This window comes from Ornithorhynchus anatinus, chromosome X1, assembly GCF_004115215.2.
Source record: "Ornithorhynchus anatinus isolate Pmale09 chromosome X1, mOrnAna1.pri.v4, whole genome shotgun sequence".
NCBI classification, from domain to species: Eukaryota; Metazoa; Chordata; class Mammalia; order Monotremata; family Ornithorhynchidae; genus Ornithorhynchus; species Ornithorhynchus anatinus.
Window position 1 is genome coordinate 4,284,187 of NC_041749.1, and position 22,536 is coordinate 4,306,722.

Sequence of the window (22,536 nt, forward strand, 5' to 3'; positions counted from 1 at the left end):
CTTCTCCGTTCCTTAGTTACCTCATCTGTAAAATATGGATGAAGACTGCCAACCTCAAGTGGGACAGAGACTGAATCCAACCCGATTACCTCGGATCTACCCCAGCGCTTCAACGGTGTCTGGCACCGAGGAAGCGCTTAACCAATACCATTAAAAAAAGCCCCACAACCTACAAGTCACTGGGAACTTATTCTTCTTTTTCAGAGTCAAATCGATACTTTCTTTTTCTTCCTCCCAGCCAGATATACTGCATAGAAAACGCCCACGGACAGCTCGTGCGAGATCTCGACTTTAACCCCAATAAGCAGTACTACCTGGCTAGTTGTGGGGACGACTGCAAAGTCAAGTTCTGGGACACCCGGAACGTCGCAGACCCCGTGAAGACGTTAGAGGAGCACTCTCACTGGTAAAGCGCGCGATCCACCCGCTGCTCATTCGGCACGGAGGGATTATTTGAATTTATTTCGCTCATAATTTCAGCGGCGGGTAGGACACCGACCCGCTCAGCTTGTGCCCTTATGAATCATCCTCTTCTAGGGGAGCTTGTATGCGGGCGTATTTCAAACGGGGATTTTTCCGGTGACGATTTATAATCTTAGGAAGTAGACAGCCTCGGAATTTAGTTTCTTGTAAATAATTGCCGGGCCGTCGTCGGTTTTTATAAATTACGGAGGAGATTAACTGTTCGGTGTGGAAGAGTTTACGCAGAACTCTTTCCGCCGTCAGAAGAAATAGAGCGGTGAATGCGATTAGACTTTTGGAGCGTCGGCTTGCTTGGATTTGGGCTCTGAGCGGCAGACCTACTTCGACAATGATTTCAAATCGACTCAGATAGCGTGTGTGTGGTGGCGGGGGCTGGCGAGCAGGGGAGGAGATTAAAAACCAAAAAAAGGGAGAGGAATATATTCATTTCGTTTTCGTCTCTATGATTCTTCACTGTGCCATCGCCATGAGAATGTGTTTAATTTATCAGGTTACACCTCATCCATATTTTACTTTTGGGGAAACTTCGTGAACTTAGAATTTGAGGCAGCCCGTCTGATATATCGAACGGTAGACTGACATTTCCCCCCAAGGGGTTATAGCGGTGCTCGGATTGAAGATGGTGCCTGAGAAAATCCACCCCAAAGAAAGCGGATGACTATGAGAAATGCCTTTGCTTAGTACAGCGCTCTGCGCATGGTCAGCACTCAATAAATACAGCTGAATGAATGAATGATCCACTCGTCCACTTCTCGTTCCTTCGTTCATTCATTCAGTCGTATTTATCGAACGCTTACCGTGTGCAGAGCGCTGTACTGAGCGCTTGGGATAGTACCGTACAACAATAGTGGAAAGAGCCCGGGCTGGGGAGTCGGAAGTCATGGGTTCGAATCCCGGCTCTGCCACTTGGCAGCTGTGTGACTGTGGGCGAGTCACTTAACTTCTCTGTGCCTCAGTTACCTCATCTGAAAAATGGGGATTAACTGTGAGCCTCACGTGGGACAACCTGATTACCCTGTATCTCCCCCAGCGCTTAGAACAGTGCTCGGCACATAGTAAGCGCTTAACAAATACCAACATTATTATAAACAGCCGCATTTCCTGCCCACAGCGACCTTACAGTCTAGAGGGGGAGACAGACATTAACAGAAATAAATTACGGATATGGACATTCTCCCACTCCGGTGGCAACGAGGATCTCGTCTGCCAACTCTGTTGTCGGGTCCTCTTCCAAGCGCTTAGTACAGTGCTCTGCACACAGTAAGTGCTCAGAAAATACCATCGATCAAAGCTGCTCCCTTTGACATCCACCCAGACTGTGAGTGCTGGACCAGTGGAAGACGACAAGTTTGTATATCTGATGTAGCGTTGATAGCTTGCAAAGATATGCACGTGTGTTTGTCTTGCTTGTCGTGGCACGTGTCACTACCGCCATCTCATTCCCTTAGAAGGTTGCTAGGTCAGTGTGCAAACTCTTTGGTCTAGACTGAAAGCTCGAGGTGGGCAGGACCTTGTCTACCAACGCCGTTGCATTGGACTCTCCCCAGCTCTTTATTATTATTAAGTGCCGTCGAGTCATTTCCGATTCACAGCGACTCCATGGATCTATTCTCTCCAGAACGTCCCGTCCTCTGCCGTCATCCGCAACCTTTCTGACGGTTCTTCCGTTATCGTCGTTCTGGTCTCGATCCATCTAGCTGCCGGTCTGCCTCTTCCGCATTTTCCCTGGACTTTTCCTAGCATTAGTGTCTTCTCCAGAGAATTGATCCTCCTTATGTGTCCAAAATATGCTAATCTAAGTGGTCATTTGGCCTTCCGAAGACCACTTCAGTTTAATCTGCTCTAAAATCCATTTGTTCGTCTTTCGGGCCGTCCACGGTAGTATTCGCAGAAGCCTTCTCCCGCACCACATTTCAAAAGAATCGTTGCTCTTTCTACCCTGGTTTTTCGCTGTCCAGCTTTTGGATGCATATATTGTCTCCAAGCTCTTACTCTACAGTAAATACTCTCCCTTTTCCTAAAAAAACCCCTCCCTCGATCCCACGGCTCCTTCCAGTTATCTCCCTTCTGCCATTCCTCTCCAAACGCCCTAAATGAGTTCCTACGCCCGCTCTCTCAAGTTCCTCTCCTCCAATTCTCTCTTGACCCTCTCCAATCTGGCTCCCGTCGCCTTCCCTCCACAGACATCTCCCTCTCGAAAGGTCACCGGCGATCTTCTTACCAAACCCAACGGCCACTTCTCCATCCTGATCCTCCTCGACCTCTCAAGTGCCTTGGATGCTCTCGACCTCCCCCTTCTCCCGGAAACGTTATCCAACCCCGGCTTCGCCGACACTGTCCTCTCCTGGTTCTTCTCCCATCTCTCTGGCCGTTCGTTCTCGGTCTCCCTCTCCGGCTCCCACCCCTTAACTGTGGGGGTCCCTCAAGCTTCAGTTCAGGGTCTCCTCCTATTCTCCATCTCCACCCACTCCCTTGGAGAACTCATTCTCTCCCATGGCTTCAACTACCACCTAAGTGGATGATTCCCAAATCTCCATCTCCAGCCCTCATGTCTCTCCCTCTCTTATTAATGTTGGTATTGGTTAAGCGCTTACTATGTGCAGAGCACTGTTCTAAGCGCTGGGGTAGACACAGGGGAATCAGGTCGTCCCACGTGGGGCTCACAGTCTTAATCCCCATTTTACAGATGAGGTGAATGAGGCACAGAGAAGTTAAATGACTTGCCCACCGTCACACAGCTGACAAGTGGCAGAGCCGGGATTTGAACCCATGACCTCTGGCTCCAAAGCCCGTGCTTTTGCCACTGAGCCACGCTGCTTCTCTCTTCAGTCTCACATCTCCTCCTGCCTTTAAGACACCTCTCTCTGGATGTCCTAACATGTCCAAAACAGCTCTCCTTATCCTCCCGCCCCAACTCCCTCCTCTCACTGACTTTCCCATCACTGTAGACGGCACCGTCACCCTTCCTGTCTCACAAACCCTTAACCATGGCGTCATCCTCAACTCAGCCCTCTTATCCTACCCACTCATTCAGTCCGTCACCAGATCTTGAAGGTTCGAACTACACATCATCACTGAAATCTGCCCTTTCCTCTTCATCCAAACCACTACCTCGTTAGTACAGTCACTCATCCTACCCCGCCTGGACGACCGCCTCAGCCTCCTTGTTGACCTCCCTGCCTCCTGTCTCTCCCCATTCCGGTCCCTACTTCACACTGCTGCTCGGATCGTTTTTCTCCAGAAACGTTCAGGCCATATTTCTCCACTCCTCAAGAACCTCCAGTGGTCGCCCATCCACCTCTGCATCACAGAGAAACTCCTCACCATCGGCTTTAAAGCAGTTAGTCCCCTTGCCCCCCTCTTGCCTCTCCTCGCTACTCCCTTACTCCAACCTGGCCCTCACACTTGGCTCCCCTAATGCCAACCTACTCACTGACGCCTCCGTCGCGTCTATTTGGCCGCCGATCTCTCGCCCGCGTCCTGTTTCTTGCCTGGAACGACCCTCCCTCTTCATATCCAACAGACAATCCCTCTCCCCACCTTCCGTGACTAAGTCCTCCTTTCCTTTTCTCCCTTCTGCGTCGCCCTTTATTCACCACTCCACCAGCCCCACCGCATTTTACGTCCGTAGCCGTAATTTATTCATTCATTCAATAGTATTTATTGAGCGCTTACTATGTGCAGAGCACTGTACTAAGCGCTTGGAATGGACAAATGGGTAACAGATAGAGACGGTCCCTGCCCTTTGATGGGCTTACGGTCTAATCGGGGGAGACGGACAGACAAGAACAATAGCAATAAATAGAATCGAGGGTATGAACATTTATTTATATCAGTGACTGTCTCCCCCGCTACGCTTGTCGTGGACGGGGAAGGTGCATGCAGTATTGTTGTGCTGTATCAGTCAGGGAATTGTGTTTACTGAGCACTTGCGGTGTGTAGAGCACTGTACTAAGCGCTTGGGAGAGAACGATCTCCCAGTAAGTGCTCATTAAACTGGGAAGCAGCGTGGCTCAGTGGAAAGAGCCTGGGCATCGGAGCCAGAGGTCATGGGTTCGACTCCCGGCTCTGCCCCTTGTCAGCTGTGGGACTGTGGGCGAGTCACTTCACTTCTCTGGGCCTCAGTGACCTCATCTGTAAAATGAGGATTAACTGTGAGCCTCACGTGGGACCACCTGATTACTCTGTATCTTCCCCAGCGCTTAGAACAGTGCTCTGCACACAGTAAGCGCTGAACAAATACCGACATTATTAAACACCACCGATCGATGGCTTGATTGTGCGGGACTCCGCCGTCTGGGCTCGGCGCTCCTAACAGTGCCTGGCACATGGCAAGCACTTAACAGATATCATAATTATTCATCATCATCATCATTATTATTCTTAATAACCCTTGCCCTTTCTAGGGTCTGGAATGTCCGCTACAACCACTCTCATGACCAGTTAATCCTGACGGGCAGCAGTGACAGTCGAGTGATTCTTTCCAACATGGTATCGATTTCCTCGGAGCCCTTCGGGCACCTGGTAGACGACGACGACCTCAGCGATCCAGAAGACCACCACCAAGAAGAAAAGTAAGGAGAGGAGATGCTTTGTTTATTAAGTATGCGGGCAGGGGACGTGTCTGCCGACTCGCGTTGTAGTGAACTCTCCCGAGTGCTTAGCCCAGTGCTCGGCCCACGGGAAGCACTCAGTGATTGATGGAAACACCCACGTTTAAATCACACCCTTGATTTTGGAGATATCCTCCTCGTATAAACATCCGGGCAGAACACCGTACTAAGCGCTTGGGAGAATATACTAGAGTTGGTAGACATCACCCTCAAGGTGCCCTTAAGGAGTTTAGTACAGTTTAGCTGTGACGGTTAAGACTCCGAGCCCCACGTGGGACAACCTTGTGTCTACCCCAGTGCTTAGAACACTGCTTGGCACATAGTAAGCGTTTAACAGATACCATCATCATCATCAATTTGGCGGATCCGAGTGTTAGGTGACAGAATGATTTAGTCGCTAACGTTTCCTTTGGACTCATTATATCCTCTGTGATCAATCGATGGTATTTTTTGAGCCCTTTCTGTGTGCAGAACACTGTACTAGGCAGTTCAATGGTATTTGTTAAGCGCTTGACCGTGCGCCGGGCACCGTTCTAAGCGCTGAGGTAGATACGAGCAAATCGGGTCGGACACGGTCCCTTTTCCCACTTGGGGCTCCCAGCCTCAATCCTCATTTTACAGATGAGGGAACTGAAGCACAGAGAAGTAAAGTGACATGCCCAAGATGGCACAGCATGTAAGTGGCAGAGCTGGAATTAGAACCCAGGCCCTTCTGACTGCCAGACCCGTGCTCTACCCACTAGACCACGCTGCTTCCACTGTTTACCCCATTTCTCCCAAAGAAATGCTTTGTGGGAAAAGGGTTTTCTGTATTTTGAGCTTTCTTCACAATCATGATTTATTATTATTATTAATAATAATAGTAGTAATGGTGTTCATTAAGCAGTGCCAGGCACTGTACTAAGCGCTGGGGTGGATGCAAGCAAATAGGTTTGGACACAGCCCCTGTCCCCCGTGGGGCTCACAGTCTCAATCCCCATTTTACAGATGCGGTTATTGAGGCTCAGAGAAGTGACTTGTCCAAGGTCACACCGCGGACAGGTGGCCGAGCCGGGATTAGAACCCATGACCTTCCGACTCTCGGTACCTTGCTCGATCCACTCCACCATGCTGCTTCTGGCAGACTCAGGGGATGACTGTAGTTTTTGTCCGAGTTTCCTTATTCAGATTGTCAGGAACAAAGTGTACCATGAGGTCAGCCGCCGAACAATAAACGGGCAGCAGCCTCCCATTATGGAATTTGATTTAAATTCCTGTTGGCCCTCGCAGTACGGGTCTCTGTTAGTGTAGTAGAGAGAGCGTGGCTCTGGGAGCCAGAGGGTCATGGGTTCTAATCCCGACTCCGCCACCTATCTACTATGTGACTTTGGACAAGTCACTTCACTTCTCTGTGCCTCAGTTATCTCATCTGTAAAATGGGGGTTTAGACCACGTGGGACAGGGACCGTGTTCTATCCGATTTGCTTGTTTCCACCCTAGGGCTTAGTACACCGCCTGGTACACAGTAAGTGCTTAACCAATGACATCATTGTTAGTATTATTACTATGCAAGTGCTGAACGCAGTGCTTGGCCCAGAGTAGGCACTGAACAAATACCACCATTATAAAATATAGAATTTTTTAAATGATAAAATCTGGATCCTGGATAGTTTGTCTTCTATTCATCTAGCCGTAGGAGGTGGTCCCTTCTAGCTCTATTTGAAAGGAGAATTAGAAGAAAAACCTGGTCAGCGTCTATTCAGAAGCTCCGTGAGCAGTTGAAAATTGGCCCGTTTCCACACACGTTCTCGGCCAAGAAGCGGACAGATCCCGAGCTGAGAGCCAGAGGACCTGGGTTCTAATCCTACTCTGCCACTCATCTGCTGTGTGACCTTGGGTAAATCATTTCACTTCCCTGCCCCTCGGTTTCCTCATCTGTAAGATAGGGATTGAGATGCAAGCCCCGCGTGGGATATAATAATAATAATAGTAATGTTGGTATTTGTTAAGCGCTTACTATGTGCCGAGCACCGTTCTAAACGCTGGGGTAGACACAGGGGAATCAGGTTGTCCCACGTGGGGCCCACAGTCTTCATCCCCATTTTACAGATGAGGGAACTGAGGCACAGAGAAGTTAAGTGACTTGCCCACAGTCACACAGCTGACAAGTGGCAGAGTCTGGATTCGAACCCATGACCTCTGACTAGCTCGTATAATAATGTTGGTATTTGTTAAGCGCTTACTATGTGCAGAGCACCGTTCTGAGCGCTGGGGGGAGATACAGTGTAATCAGGTTGTCCCACGTGAGGCTCACAGTGAATCCCCATTTTACAGATGAGGTAACTGAGGCACAGAGAAGTGAAGTGACTTGCCCACAGTCACACAGCTGACAAGTGGCAGAGCCGGGAGTCGAACTCATGACCTCTGGCTCCGAAGCCCGGGCTCTTTCCACTGAGCCACGCTGCTGCCCCAGCACTTAGTATGTGCCTGGCACATAATAAATGCTGAACAGAGACCGTAAAAAAAAGTCATTAGGAAGAGCAGAAGCATCTTTCCTAGTATCAGACCTGCCCTGATCTAGTGCCACCGGAGACCGTTAACTTAGTCGTTTTTCAGAATGCTTAAATTTCTCCTTCGTTGGCCTGCACGTCTGCATTCTTCATTAACTTCAAAGATAATTTTCATTCATTCAGTCGTATTTGTTGAGCGCTTACTATGTGCAGAGCATTGTATTAAGTGCTTGGGAAAGTACAGTACAACACTAAACAGACATATTCCCTGCCCGCAACGAGCTTACATTCTCGAGCGGGGAGACAGGCGTCAGTACAAGTAAATAAATGAGAGATATGGACATAAGAGCTGTGGGGCTGCGAGGGGGGAAGAGCATTCATTCATTCAGTCGTATTTTTTGAGCGCTTACTGTGTGCAGAGCATTGTACTCAGTGCCTAGCACCGTACTAAGCGGTTGAAGGGAGCAAGTCAGGGCGACGCAGAAGGGAGTGGGAGAAGAGGAAAGGGGGAGTCTAGTCTGGGAAGGCCTCTTGGAAGAGATGGGCTTTCAATAATAATGTTGGTATCTGTTAACCGCTTACTATGTGCAGAGCACTGTTCTAATTGCTGGGGTAGATACAGGGTGATCAGGTCGTCCCATGTGAGGCTCACAGTTAATTCCCATTTTACAGATGAGGGAACTGAGGCACAGAGAAGCTAAGTGACTTGCCCACAGTCACACAGCTCACAAGTGGCAGAGCTGGGATTCGAACTCATGACCTCCGACTCCCAAGCCCAGGCTCTTTCCACTAAGCCACGCTGCTTCTATAAGGGCTTTGAAGTCGGGGGGAGTAACTGTCCATCAGATTTGAGGAGGGAGGGCGTTAGAGGCCAGAAGCAGTGTCTGCCCTCTGACCTTGGGCTAGTCTCTTCACTTCTCTGCGCCTCAGTTACCTCATCTGTAAAATGGGGACCAAGATAGCGCCGAGCCGTATCTATTTTCAAATATCTCCCGAAATGTCAATCTTTAGTTGATGGTTTTCTTCTTAACTTTTGAGGAAAGGTCTTCTCTTAGTGCTCGAGCTCTCGGTGGATATAAACTCAGTTCGTCACTTGTTCTTAATTTCGAATTTTGTTGTAGATGCGCAGCTGTGTTTGGAGAATGAAGGATTGGTGTTTTAATTCCGTTAAATGACGCCATCCCCGATTTCGATAAATACTGGCAGATTTTATAACGGAGGAAAAACGGTCCCTTTCCCAGTCGCGTAACTCAGTGAAAGGCACTCAGTCGAATGCTCAGCAAGGCCTTTATTGGCTTCAATTAACATTGCCTTCGTACTTTTCCCAGCAGTCATCTGCCTTTTCCACCAGACCAAAATCCACCTCCAAGGTGCCTCGTTCCCTGAATCCTTGGGACTCCCTCCTTCCTGCTCTTCTCCAATGTCTGCTCCACATTTATGGGAAGCGGCGTGGCCTAGTGGCAAGAGTCCGGGCTCGGGAGGCAGAGGACGCGGGTTCGAATCCCGGCTCCTCCGCTTGTCTGCTGTGTGACTTTGGGCAAGTCCCTTCACTTCTCTGGGCCTCAGTGACCTCATCTGTAAAATGGGGATTGAGACTGTGAGCCGTATGTGGGACGGTCACTGTGTCCAACCTGATTAGCTTGTATCTACCCCAGGGCATAAAACAGTGCCTGGCGCGTAGTAATCGCTCAACAAATAGCACAGTTATTATTTATGGATCAGCCCCGAGGGCAGGTTAGCGTGTTGACCAATCACTCTGAGTCTCACGGACACAAAACCTTGTCCGTCATCAGCTCAGCATCTTTGCCGGCTAGTACTATACCCTGTGCGCTCAGATCTGTGCACAGAACTGGAGAAGCATCGCGATCTAATGGATAGAGCCCAGGGCCTGGAAGTCAGAAGGGACTGGGTTCGAATCCCGGCTCTGCCACTTGTCAGCTGTGTGACTGTGGGCAAGTCACTTCACTTCTCTGTGCCTCAGTTCCCTCATCTGTAAAATGGGGATTAAGACCGTGAGCCCCATGTGGGACAACCTGATGACCCTGTATCTCCCCCAGCTCTTAGAACAGTGCTCTGTACATAGTAAGCGCTTAACAGATACCAACATTATTATTAATCCCAGCTCCGCCACTTGTGTGCTGGGTGAACTTGGACAAGTCACGTCACTTTCCTGGGCTTCAGTTCCCTCATCTGTAAAATGGGGGATTAAGACCGTGAGCCGCATGTGGGACCGGAACCGCATCGCCTGATTAGATTGGATCTACGCAGTGCTTAGAACAGTACTTGACATGTAGTAAGCGCTTAACAAATACCATTACTATTGTTAACGTTATTACATGTGACCTTTGGGTATTTGATATTTGCCACACCCACCAACCCCACAACGCTTAGATCTTTAAATTACAAATCGTTAAGCACTTATTGATTTACATTAGTGTCGGTCTCCCACGCTGGATCGTGAGCGTAGCTCCTAATTCCGCTTCACTGTAGTCTCCAAAGCGCTTAGTACAGTGCCCTCCGCATAGTAAGCACTCAAGAAATACGATCGATTGATATTACGGTCTCCGGTTCCTAAGAGAGCTTTGAATGGCTGTTAAGGTACTGTCAAAGGCCCGACAAGATCTTTCATTCATTCGATCGTATTTAGCGAGCGCTTACTATGTGCAGAGCACTATACTAAGATCTCTCTTCCTGCTTTCCCTGTTGGAGGTTTCGGGGGGGCGGGGGGAAAGGGAGCGATTTTTAGACTCTAAAGTGCCCCGTTGGGTGAGAGCTTCCCCGATGGATGGCTCACTCGGGGAGAGCGAGTCATCCCTGGGCCTCAGGGAAATTCTCAACAGGGCTGAAGGCCAGCGACGCTCTCTAGGGGAGCTGTTAAAGAGAGGGCCTAAAGACCAAAGTGGTAGCCCGAAAATCCATCAGCCGTTGAGCACTCACTGCGTCCTAAGTAATGTACTGTACTGTACTCAGTGCTTGGGGGACTACAGTACAACAGAGTAGGTATCGATCAGTGGTGTTTATTGAGCGCATGCTGTGTGCAGAGCCCCGTCCTAAGCACTTGGGAGAATACAATGCAATAACTTTCTCACCGTGCCTCGATTTTGCTGCAGATCCCTAGCCCACAGAGTTCCGCCTCTGGCCTGGAACTCCCTCCCTCCTCTAATGGGACAGACAAAAACTGTCCTCCTCTTCAAAGGCTTATTGAAGGCCCATCTCCTCCAAGAGGCCTTCCCAGACCAGGCCCCCTCTTCCTCATCTCCCACTCCCTTCTGCGTCACCCTGACTCTCTCCCTTTGCTCTTCCCCCCCGTCCCGGCCCCAAAGCACTGATGTATATAGCTGTCATTTTATTTATTTGTATTGCTGTCTGTCTCCCCTCCTCTAGACTGTGAGCTCGTTGTGGGCAGGGAATGTCACTGTTTATTGTTGTACTGTACTTTCCCAACTGCTCAGTACAGTGCTCGGCACAGTAAGCGCTCACTAAATACAGAATTAGCAAACACTTTCCCTGCCCTGCCCGGCCCAAAGCCCTGGTGGTTTCCAGTTCTGTGGCTGGAAAATCAAGGAGCCGTAAAAGTGGGGACAGGAAGTCACGTGTTGGATAGTACATGTGCTGAAGCCCTAGACCCCCATCTCCCTTGTGAAGGGGAAATTATTTGAGCTTCCTCTGCCCTTGAAGACTAATAATAATAATAACAATTATACTATGTGCCAAGTACTGTTCTAGGCACTGGAGTAGATACAAGGTAATCAGATTGTCCCACGTGACACTCACAGTCTTAATCCCCATTTTATGGATGAGGGAACTGAGGCCTGGAGAAGTGAAGTGACTCGCCCCAGGTCACACAGCAGACAAGTGGCGGGGACGGGATTTAGAACCCACGTCCTCTGTAGACTTCAAGCTCCTTAAGTTCCTTGTGGGCAGGGAAGGTGTCTGCTTGCTACGTCTGTTTTATTGTACTGTGTGCAGAGCACTGCCCTAAGCGCTTGGGAGAGTACAGTATAACCATGTAACGGGCACATTCTCTGCCCACAACGAGCTTAAAGTCTAGAGGGGGATACAGACTCGCCACGCGTCCGGGTCTGGTGGCGTGTCCGACCTCCCCGTCGGTCGTCCACCCGGTGTGAAACTTGGGCTCCACCTTGGTGTCTGCTTTTTTCCCCCCAATCTCGTTGTGAATTCTAGATCCAAGGAGCCTCTGGAGGACAGCGTCATAGCCACGTACGAGGAGCACGAAGACAGCGTGTATGCGGTGGAGTGGTCCTCAGCAGACCCGTGGCTCTTCGCCTCCCTAAGTTACGACGGAAGACTGGTGATTAACCGAGTTCCCAGGGCGCTGAAGTATCACATCTTGCTCTGACTGCCCCCCGACGTCATTTCCCGCTCTCTTCTCGGGTCCGATATTTGCAGTTTTTTTCCAGATAATCGGCCTTCCTTTTCCCAAAAATTTCTCAATCTGGGACTGTCCACTGCTGACTTCTTTTTTTTTTTCAGCCATTAAAAAGAGCCACAAAATCTCCCATCAATCAGTGGTCAGATTGACTCTTTAAAAATGTTTTCTCTCCGAGAAGGACGAGAAGGATTTTCTTTTCAAATGATATTGGTTATGTACTGTCTCTCCTACACTTTCCATTGAAGTAGGTGTTGGGGGAGAGGGCCATGTGTTCTTATCAAATCACTACAGGTTTTCCCGGTTCTTAGGAGCTCTATTATTTTCAAAAGCACAAAGATCATTTGATTTCTGCTTCTTTCCAAGTTTTGCTTTCCTAAAAATAATAAAAAAAACCCTAATAACCCGTACTTGTGAATTTTTCTGGTTCATTTTCCGTGAATGAGAAAGGCTTACAGCTCCTCTCTCCCTGTTACCCTTGACCTCTTATCGTCTCAGATCCCATCCAGGAAAGGTAGGAGTGAAGATGAAGGTGTAGAATCTAGTTTCCTTAAAATCTAGTTTCCTTCCATTTCAGATTTCTTAACTTTGGAACAAAGAGTCCTTGTTCCATCCTGTAGGTCCTTGCACTGGTTTGGGTCAAGCTACAAATGTTTTCCAGCCCTGTCTGCACTTTTTTTTTTAAAGGGCATTTGTATTCTCTGGGCTCTGCTTCTTCTGCTTCAGTTCTGTTCCACCAGCAGCCAGGCAGTGGTTTGGCGTCGTCCCTTTGCTGAGCGGGACGTGAAGGAGGAAGGACAGTATCGGCGGCAGGATACGCTGCCCTAAGGGGAGCCCAAGTGGGAAGATCGGGACATCAAGAGGGAAAAAGAAAATGGGACGTGATGCCGTCAGTAGCAAATGCAACAGTACGGCACCCGTCGTGTGAATCCACTGGAGCCGGAATCCTCAGGCGTTCATTCATTCCTTCAGCCAACTGTATATACTGAGCGCTTACTGGGTGCAAAGCACTGTACTAAGCACTTGGGAGCGTACAGTACAGCAACAAACACATTCCCTGCCCACAATGAGCTCACGTTCTAGAGGCGTTCTTGGCTTTGTAGCAGTCCCACTCACGAGCAGGTCAAATATAGTTCTCAGGAATGTTATTTTTGAAACCAAAGACGGTTAGGACTTGTGCTAGTGCCAACCTCCCCTCTGCCCTTTGGGGTATTTAAGCTGCTCCAGGGGGTCGCCCAACGTCTGTTAATAATAACCATAATAATAATTGTGGTATCTGTTAAGCATCTCTGGGCCTCAGTGACCTCATCTGTAAAATGGGGATTGAGACTGTGAGCCCTACGTGGGACAACCTGGTTGCCTTGTATCTAACATCTTGGAACAGTGCTTGGCACATAGTAAGCGCTTAACAAATACCATCATTATTTTTATTGAGCTGCGCCAGGCACTATACGAAGCCCTGGGGGTAGATAGAAGCAAGTCGGTCTGGATGCAGTCCCTGTCCCACGTGGGGCTCGTGGTCTCCAGCCCCATTGTACAGCTGTGGTAACTGAGGCCCAGAGAAGTGAAGCGACGTGCCCAAGGTCTCCCAGCAGACAAGTGGCAGAGCCGGGATTAGAACCCAGGTCCTTCTGACCCGCCCAGGTCTGTGCTCTATCCACAGCTTCTCTAAAAGGCCACGCTGTTCCCACTGGACATCTGGGCAAAAATCACGGGAAGCCCCCCAAACTCTCCCTGAGTTCCACGGAGAGTCTTTGTGCCCAACTAGCCCCGGGTCCCTGAGCCCCTGAGGGGAAACTGAGGCAGCGCCCGCTTCCTTCCCGTCGTTAGCTTTGGTTGAGACTCAACTTGATGACCGTGTAAATTCCATCGTGAGGACCCCTCTAAAGGCCCCTCTCCTGTGCCGCCACACTCGGTGGATTCAGGTCTGGGTCTTTTACGTTGCGCTGATATTTCTGTCATCTCCTTCCTACTGTGTCCGTCACCAAACCAGTCTCAGACTTATTCCTAGTTTGGAAGTCCGTGAGAAGGCCAGAGCCGGTTCTGATTCTAATAGAGAAGCAGCGAGGCCTGGCGGAAAGAACCCGGGCCAGGGTGTCGGAGGACCTGGCTTCTAATCCCGGCTCTGCCACTCGACTGAAGAGAACTTGGCAGTGCTCTCTTAAAAATATAAATAAAAAAACCCTAATGACTATAGTTCGTAAATTTTTCTGGTTCATTCGTAAGTCAGCGAGATAGACTTTTACAATTCCTCTCTCCCTGTTCCGTTGACCTCTTATCTTCTCGAATCCCATCCGGAAGAGAGAGGATTGAAGATGAAGACAGAGAATCTAGACTCTAATTTCCTGTCATTTCAGGTTGTTTGCCCCGAGAACTTCAGAACAAAGAGTCCTTGTTCCAACCTGTAGGTCATTGCACCGGCTTGGACAAATGTGTGACCTTGGGCAAATCACTTAACTTCTCTGTATCTCGGTTTCCTCATCTGTAAAATGTATTTTCCCTCCTCCTTAGAGTTTGATTCCCACGTGGGGTAGAGACTGTGTTCAACCTGATTATCTTGTATCTACCCTCCGGCGCTTACCGTGTGCCAAGCACTCGCTTGGCAGCCGGTCTTCTTCCCCGCTGCTGCTTTCAAACGTGCTTATGTCTCTCCATCCTAAAAAACGCCCTCCCTTGACCCCACGGCTCTCTCCAATTATCGCCCAATCTCCTTCTTCATCCTTCTCTAAACTCCTTCAGCAAGTCGCCTAAACCCACTGCCTCGGCTTATCTTGCTTATTGCTAGCCGTAGGTTCTGAAAATGTTTGGAAATGTTCATTTTTGACTTCTCGTCTCTTCTTTCAGCCCTGTTATTTGCAGGCAGAGACGGTGTTTGTGGAATGTCTGAAACATCTCCTAATCTTGCTTTCTTCGGCCCGTAAATTGATCTCTAGACTGTAAGCCCGTTGTGGGCAGGGAACGTATCTGTTTATTCTTACAGTATACTCTTCTAAGCGCTTAGTACAGTTCTCTGCACACTGTAAGCGCTCAGTAAATACGATTGACGGATTCTTGTGGCCAGTGGTGAGAAGCAACTTAAGTGCATCATGGCCTAGTGGATAGAGCACAGGCCTGGCAGTCAGAAAGATCTGGGTTCTAATCCCATTCCGCCATTCGTTTGTTGTGTCACCTTGGTTAAGTCACTCCACTTCTCTGTGCAGTAGCTCCCTCATCTGTAACATCGTCTCCCCCGACTAGACTGTGAGCCCGTCATTGGGCAGGGATTGTCTCTATCTGTTGCCGAATTGTCCATTCCAAGTGCTTAGTACAGTGCTCTGCACATAGTAAGCGCTCAGTAAATACTATTGAATGAATGAATGGAGATTAAGACTCTGAGCTCCAAGTAGAGCATGAACTATGTCTAACCTTGGATCTACCTCAGAATTTAGAACAGTGCCTCGCTCCTAGTAAATAACAAATACCTTAGTTATTAACAAATAGCATAATGATTATTATTAACAAATGCCATAAAAAACCAGCACTTAGTTCATGGACTGGGTCCAAACCGATTTGCTTATATCCACCCCAGCATTTAGCATAGTTCCTGGCGCATAGTAAGCGCTTAACGAATAATAATATTGATGGTACTTGTTAAGCGCTTACTATGTGCCAAACACTGTTCTAAGCCCTGAGCACTGTTCTAAGCGCTGGATCCACAATTATTATTATCGTTATTGTTTGCCATTTTAAAAGTCATTATTGTAAGCACCTTGCTAAATTGTAAATGCTTTGAGAGCAGGGATCATGTCTACCTTCCCTATTGCGCTCGCCCAAGCTCTGCAGATGTAAAGTGCTCCTGAAAGTATCCAGGATCACCGATCCTTCAATCGTAGGTATTTATTGAGCAGAGCACGCATCACAAAGTGCTTGGGAAAGCACAGCAGCGAAAAGCACGTGTTCTTTGCTCTGCCCTGCAATCTGAGGGGGGCGGTGACACTCGTGCAGGAGGAAGACCGGGAGGAAGACTAGGACGAGAGGAAATTATAATAATAATTGTGGTATTTGTTAAGCGCTTATTATCTATCAGGCACTGAACAAAGCTCCGGAAAGATCATCAGGTCCCACATGGAGCTCACAGTCTAAGTAGGAGGGAAAACAGGTATCGAGTCCCCATTTTGCAGATGAGGGAACTGAGGCATGGAGAAGTGAAGCGACTTGCCCCGGGTCACACAGCAGGTACGTGGTGGAGTGGGATTAGAACCCAGGTCCTGTTGACTTTAAGGCCCGTACCCTTTCTACTGCTTCCCACCGAACCTGTGGGCTAGGCTCGTGTTCCCTTTGGCTATTGATTGTCCCCAGGGTTGGAGGGTCAGCCCTTCCTTTAGACTGTAAGCTCACTGCGGATGGGGAACGTGCCTATCGACTCTGTTAGAGCGGACCCTCCCGAGCGCTCAGCACGGTGATCTGCACAAGGTAAACACTCAATAGATACAATTGACCGATGGCTCGACCGACTGATGGATTCTTGCCAGTGGCACTGAGGTTCCCCATAAGGGAAGATGGACCGGTCTGTTGCCTCGAGAGGCAGGAATAAAATTCAAAGTGACTGTGACAGATACAAGATATTATCCGTCAGAAACGAGACGGTATTTAACGGGGACAGAAACAAATGTAAAGAGGAACCCCAATTAACTGAATGTCAGTCATCCATCCGAATAGTTCTCTCGACCAAAAATAGTTCTGTACCAAAGCGTATGTTGAGACTTCTCTTATTTCCTCTCTATCTTCGCCTCCTACCACTATCCCCGTCCCTGGGGACAATCGATCAATCCTATTCGGTAATCGTTTATTGGCTGCAGCACTATTCTAAGCTCTTGGGAGGGGACAGTAATCATAATAATAATGATGGTATTTGTTAAGCGCTTACTATGTGCAAAGCACTGTTCTAAGCTCTGGACTTGGAGCCCCACGTGGGACAGGGACCGTGTCCGACCTGATTAACTTCTATCTCCCCCGGCGCTTAGAACGGCGGTTGAGACGCGGTAAAAGTGCTTAACAAATAGCATAATAATAACACAGTAGAGCAGAGTTGGTAGACACGTTTCCTTCCGACAAGGCGCTTACAGTCTAGAGGGCCCTGTCATCTTTCAAACAGTTGCTGGCATTGAGAACTTACTATGCCCAGAGCACTGTGCTATGCATTTAGGAGAGGACATTGGGTAACTAGACCTGATTCCGTGGCCTTGAGCTTACAGTCTAGCGAAAGAGTACAGTGCTCTGCACACAGTAAGCGCTCAATAAATATGACTGATGAAATACTAAATTAGAGAGTCTAGGGTAGTGCTACACTGTCCTCTTTTCCCCCCTTTTGCATTTTTTAAATTTTTTACTGTATTTGTTAAGTGCTTGCTATGTGCTCGGCACTATACTAAGCACTGGGGTAGATACAAGCTAATCAGGTTGGACGCAGTCCGTGTCCCACGTGGGCTCACAGTCTAAATCCCCATTTTACGGAAGAGGGAGCTGAGGCCCGGAGAAGTGAAGTGACTCGGCCAAAGTCACATTGCAGACGAGTGGCGGAGTCGGAATTAGAACCCAGGTCCTTCCGTCTCCCGGGCCCGGGCTCTGTCCATTGGGCCACGCTGCTTTTGCCTCGATGCCCAGGAACTCTCTGACTGGGTGCCTGGCAGGTGCCGATAGCCGGTTGATTGGTTGGGTGAGTGACTGACATTCCGTTTTGAGATGGTCAGGGGAGTGACCAAAAATAAGGTCCAGATAGTGCAGTGCGCTCCCCTCAGCTAAGCCCCTTTTCCCCCCTTTCCCTCTGTTCCTCCTCCTCTCCCTTCCCCTCCCCTCAGCACTGGGCTCATTTGTGTATATTTTTATTCCCCTATTTATTTGTTAATGAGGTGTCCATCCCCTTGATTTGACTTATCGTGATTAAGTTGTTTTTGTTCGTCTCTCTCCCCCCATTAAACTGTAAGCCCGACAGTGGGCAGGGATTGTCTCTTACTGTTGCCGAATTGTCCATTCCAAGCGCTTAGTAATAATAATAATGATAATAATGTTGGTATTTGTTAAGCGCTTACTATGTGCAGAGCACTGTTCTAAGCGCTGGAGTAGATACAGGATAATCAGGTTGTCCCACATGAGGCTCACGGTCTTAATCCCCATTTTCCAGATGAGGTAACTGGGGCACAGAGAAGTGAAGTGACTCGCCCACAGTCACACAGCTGACAAGTGGCAGAGCAGGGATTCGAACCCTTGACCTCTGACTCCCAAGCCCGGGCTCTTGCCACTGAGCCACGCTCCTTCTCATGAGGATTAAGACCGTGAGCTGCATGTCAGATAAGGCCTGTGTCCAACCTGATTAGCTGGTAGCTACCCCAGCGCTTAGTACAGGGCCCGGCCACACCTTTAAACAAAAAACAACACCTTTAAAGAAAAATGGCTCTGATTTCCTTCACCGGTTAAAGGCTAAACCGTAGCATCTCTGGGTAGCAACCGGCGAGGGAACCCAAACGGATAACGCACGCATCTGCCCATTCATTTTGTCCTGAGAAATTCTAAACATCTGCAATAGGAAAGTCCCAATAATTACTGATAATATTTCCTTTGGAGAAAATAACCCTCAGACGGGTGGCCGATAGCCAAGCGTCTGGCTGGCGTCTCCACGGTGTTGGCCAGCTGTAGGGTTAGCGGGTTCTCATCCCAGCTCTGCCGCCTGTCAGCTGTATGACTTTGGGCAAGTCACTTCACTTCTCGGTGCCTCGATTCCCTCATCTGTAAAATGGGGATTAACACTGCGACCCCCGCAACCTGATCACCTTGTATCCCTCCCAGCGCTTAGAACAGTGCTTTGCAAATAGTAAACGCTTAGCAAATGCTATATTATTATTATTATTAAAGGAATCAGAGCACGATCCAATACGGAGGGGGTGCACTCCCCCGGCCCGTACCAGCCCCTCCTCTGGAGATTTGCAGCGCCAGAAGGAGAGAGCCACGAGCCGTGATAGAAAGAGCAGCAGCGGGACTAGCCAGGACACCTGTTAGAAAAGGAATAGCGTTTGTTGGTAATAGTGAAAGCATAGAAAAACCCTGGCGGGAGTGCGGTAGTGTACATGTAATGTGTGTGGTTGTGTACATGTAATGCGCATGTGTGTTTGTGTGTGTGTGTGCATATGTTTACAGACGTGTCTACCTGTTTGTGTCTGCTCATGTGATTTATTTCTTTCTCTTATTGCCTAGCTCCCCCGCTAGACTGTAATAATAAATGATGACGGTATTTGTTAAGCGCTTACTATGTGCCAAACACTGTTCTAAGCACTGGGGGGGGTATACAAGGCAATCAGGTTGTTCCACTTGGGGATCACAGTCTTAATCCCCATTTTACAGATGAGGGAACTGAGGCACAGAGATGTAAAGTGACTTGCCCAGAGTCACCCAACTGACAAGTGGTGGAGCCGGGATTAATAATGTTGGTATTTGTTAAGCGCTTACTATGTGCAGAGCACTGTTCTAAGCGCCGGGGTAGATACAGGGTCATCGGGTCGTCCCACGTGAGGCTCAAAGTTAATCCCCATTTTACAGATGAGGTAACTGAGGCCCAGAGAAGTGAGGTGACTTGCCCACAGTCACACAGCTGACAAGTGGCAGAGCCGGGAGTCGAACCAATGACCTCTGACTCCGAAGCCCAGGCTCTTTCTCATGGAGCCACGAAGTTCATCGTGGGTAGGGAATGTGGTTATTGCTGTATTGTACTTTTCCAAGCGCTTAGTACAGTGCTGTGCACACACTAAGCACTCAAGAAATATGAATGAACGAGAACAGGTCACCCCATCTTACAGTTGACCGAGCTGAGTGCGTAATCAGTCGGTGCATTGCACTGTACTAGACACTTGGGAAGTACAGAACAAAGAAATGATCCATTCCTTGCCCACAAGGAGCTTATTTTATCACGTGTTCATGTGTGTTTGTGTGTGTGTATGTTGTGGGTGGAGATCAGGACAGGCTGAATGTCTTAGCAGCCCTAGCTAGGAGACCCGTGACTTCCCCTGCTAGACCGTGAGCTCGTCGGAAAGCCCTGGAAGGCTAAAGGAACAATTATTAGGGGAGAAGAAGGAAAGCTCATAAATCCTCTAGTTTCAGGGTGCGATCTCGGGGCTCAGTAGCCTTGGGGAATCTAAAGGGCACAGAGCCCTCACGCAATCCCGCTGTTTTCTTCTGGAGGAGCAGAATAAAGAAGGTTTGACCCCAAGGGTCGCCTGGCCTGGTTTCCTTCTGCAGCACAAAAATCTCACCTGCTTCCCCAGGGTTAATAGAACTGACCTTTCTGGGGTGTCGTGAGGCATAAAATCATTTTAAGTGCTTTACTCTTCTTGGAAGGAAAGCGCAGAAGGAATTCAAAGCAGTGTTATTAAAGATTGTAATACAGTAACATTACAGATCTCTAAACCTGGATCCGGCCTAGAATCACAAGCTGGTCTCCACCCGGTTTCCTGGTGGTCAGTGGTATGAGAATCAGCACGGTGCAGTGGATAAGAGCACGGGCTTGGGAATCAGAAGGTCCTGGGTTCTCATCCCCGCTCTGCCACTTATCTGCTGTGTGACCTTGGATGAGTCATTTCACTTCTTCTGGGCCTCAGTTACCTCATCTGGAAAACGGGGATTGATACTGTGAGGCAGGGACTAGGTCCAACCCGATTTGCTTCTATCTATCCCAGTGTTTAGTACAGTGCCTGGCATATAATAAAGACTTAACAAATACCACAATTATTATTCGTACCAAGTTTATTTGGATTTCCATCCTGAGCTATTTATGGGGCAGCCTCGAATTGCAACTGTGCTATTTTTTTCCAAAATCAACTGATTTGGGGACACTAGTTCTAGTGGATGAATTCCACAAAGAAATCATAGTTTTATAGGAAACTCCACTCCTCTTTTATCATCCTTTGCTGCCCAAATGATTTTTCAGACCTCTTATCCCTCAAAAAGAGAAATGACTTTCCAAAATCTTGGTAGCTCAGGGCTCAGGGACAAGGAGAGAGAGAGAGAGAAGGAAAAAAGAGGAAGAAAAAGAAAGGGAGGACAGTGTTCTGCACATAGTAAGTAGTCAGTAACTACCATTTTTTGATTGATGACTTGCTCTCTGGGCTTTGAAAAATCTCATCCTGACCGTGTTAGAACCTAGAATCAGGCCTCGGTGGATATTCATCCTAATGAAAGATGCTATTTTTCTTAAACAGTCCAGAGAGAAGCTCAGAGTTTTTACGCTGTTGGGAAATCCACTTTCTGAAATAGAGCAATAAAGGAAAGAGAAGTTGCTTGAATTTTTCGGTATTTCAATTCAGCATGAAGTGCTTTTCCCCTCTTTTAGACATTTCTGGTTCTCCTTTTCTTTGGCTCTGGGCCCATAGCTGTCTTTTTGTTTCTCTTGCTACACCTCCAAGGGAAGCTCCAGAGAGGAGAGACTGGATTCATTTACACTCAACAGAAAGGGAGTCTAATAAATATTAAACAAAATGACCTCATTTCTAGAAGTCTTCTGAGATGTCTCTCTTAGGCTTCTTACTTGCCAGAAGGACCACGTTCAGCCTAGATTTATGTGGAATCTTTCTCTACTGGAAGGTGTCTGGCTTGGGGAATTGCTAATGAATCAACAACCTTTGGCTTCCAAGTCACTAGTTCGAAGCTTGTCTGGGATGCGACCTAGAGTAATTATTGCTTATTGATGGTGATTATTTCAGTTGACTTTGCAGAACTCCACCGTGGAACTACGCGTGATTGTATTTAACATTTATCTGCATCTGGAAATTAGCAGAGAGAGTCCTTCTCCGCGAGTGAGTTCTCCTTACGGCTGAAACGTACCTGGACCCACAGTGGCTTTTTGTAAATAATAATAATATTTGTTGAGTGCTTATTATGTGCCAAGCCCTGAAGTAAGCAGTGGGGTAGATATAAGATAACTAGCTCCCACATGGGGCTCACAGTCTGAGTAGGGGGGAGAACAGGTATGGAATTCCTGTTATGCAGATAAACTGAGGCCATGAGAAATGGAATGGAATGACTTGTCCAAGGTTACACAGCGGGGAACTGACAGAGCTGGAATTAGAACTCAGGATCTCTGACTCCCAGGCCTATGCCCTTTCCACTAGGCCCTGCTGCATCTATATGTGTATTGATGGAGGCAGATGTATCCATACGTATGTATACATACACATACGTGACACATATGTACACGCATATATGGATTATATACACATTATGGATATGTATGTAAGTGCTATTCACCTCTCAGGATGGCACCTGGAGAGTTTTCAGTCCTCTACCAGTCTTGGCTAAGGGAGGGATATATATCTTTCCTGTATCACCCTTAACCTTGGCTTGACTCAGCTCTCTCATTCAACCCACATATTCAATCTGTTACCACATCCTGTGGGTTCTACCTTCACAATATCACTAAACTCCTCCCTTCCTCTCCATCCAAACCGTTACCATACTCCCTCGCTACCAGCACTAATCTTCTCCCACCTTGATTACCTCATCAGCATCCTTGCTGACCTCCCTGCCTCCTGACCCTCCT

General features: G+C 48.3%; 1 protein-coding gene across 2 annotated transcripts in view; it reads left to right on the forward strand.

Annotated features, from left to right (window-relative positions):
- The window catches only part of EIPR1 (EARP complex and GARP complex interacting protein 1), a 79,631-nt gene extending 67,246 nt beyond the window's left edge, over positions 1 to 12,385 (forward strand). Inside the window, exons 5-8 of one of the 2 annotated variants that reach the window (XM_039910255.1) lie at positions 239 to 406; positions 4,890 to 5,057; positions 6,766 to 6,972; positions 11,771 to 12,385. In XM_039910255.1, coding sequence (XP_039766189.1) covers positions 239 to 406; positions 4,890 to 5,057; positions 6,766 to 6,937 — 508 coding nt within the window. In that variant the 3' untranslated portion in view covers positions 6,938 to 6,972; positions 11,771 to 12,385. The remainder of the gene's footprint in view (positions 1 to 238; positions 407 to 4,889; positions 5,058 to 6,765; positions 6,973 to 11,770) is intronic. The other variant, XM_039910254.1, reaches the window with a different exon arrangement.
- The last annotated feature ends 10,151 nt before the right edge of the window (positions 12,386 to 22,536 follow it).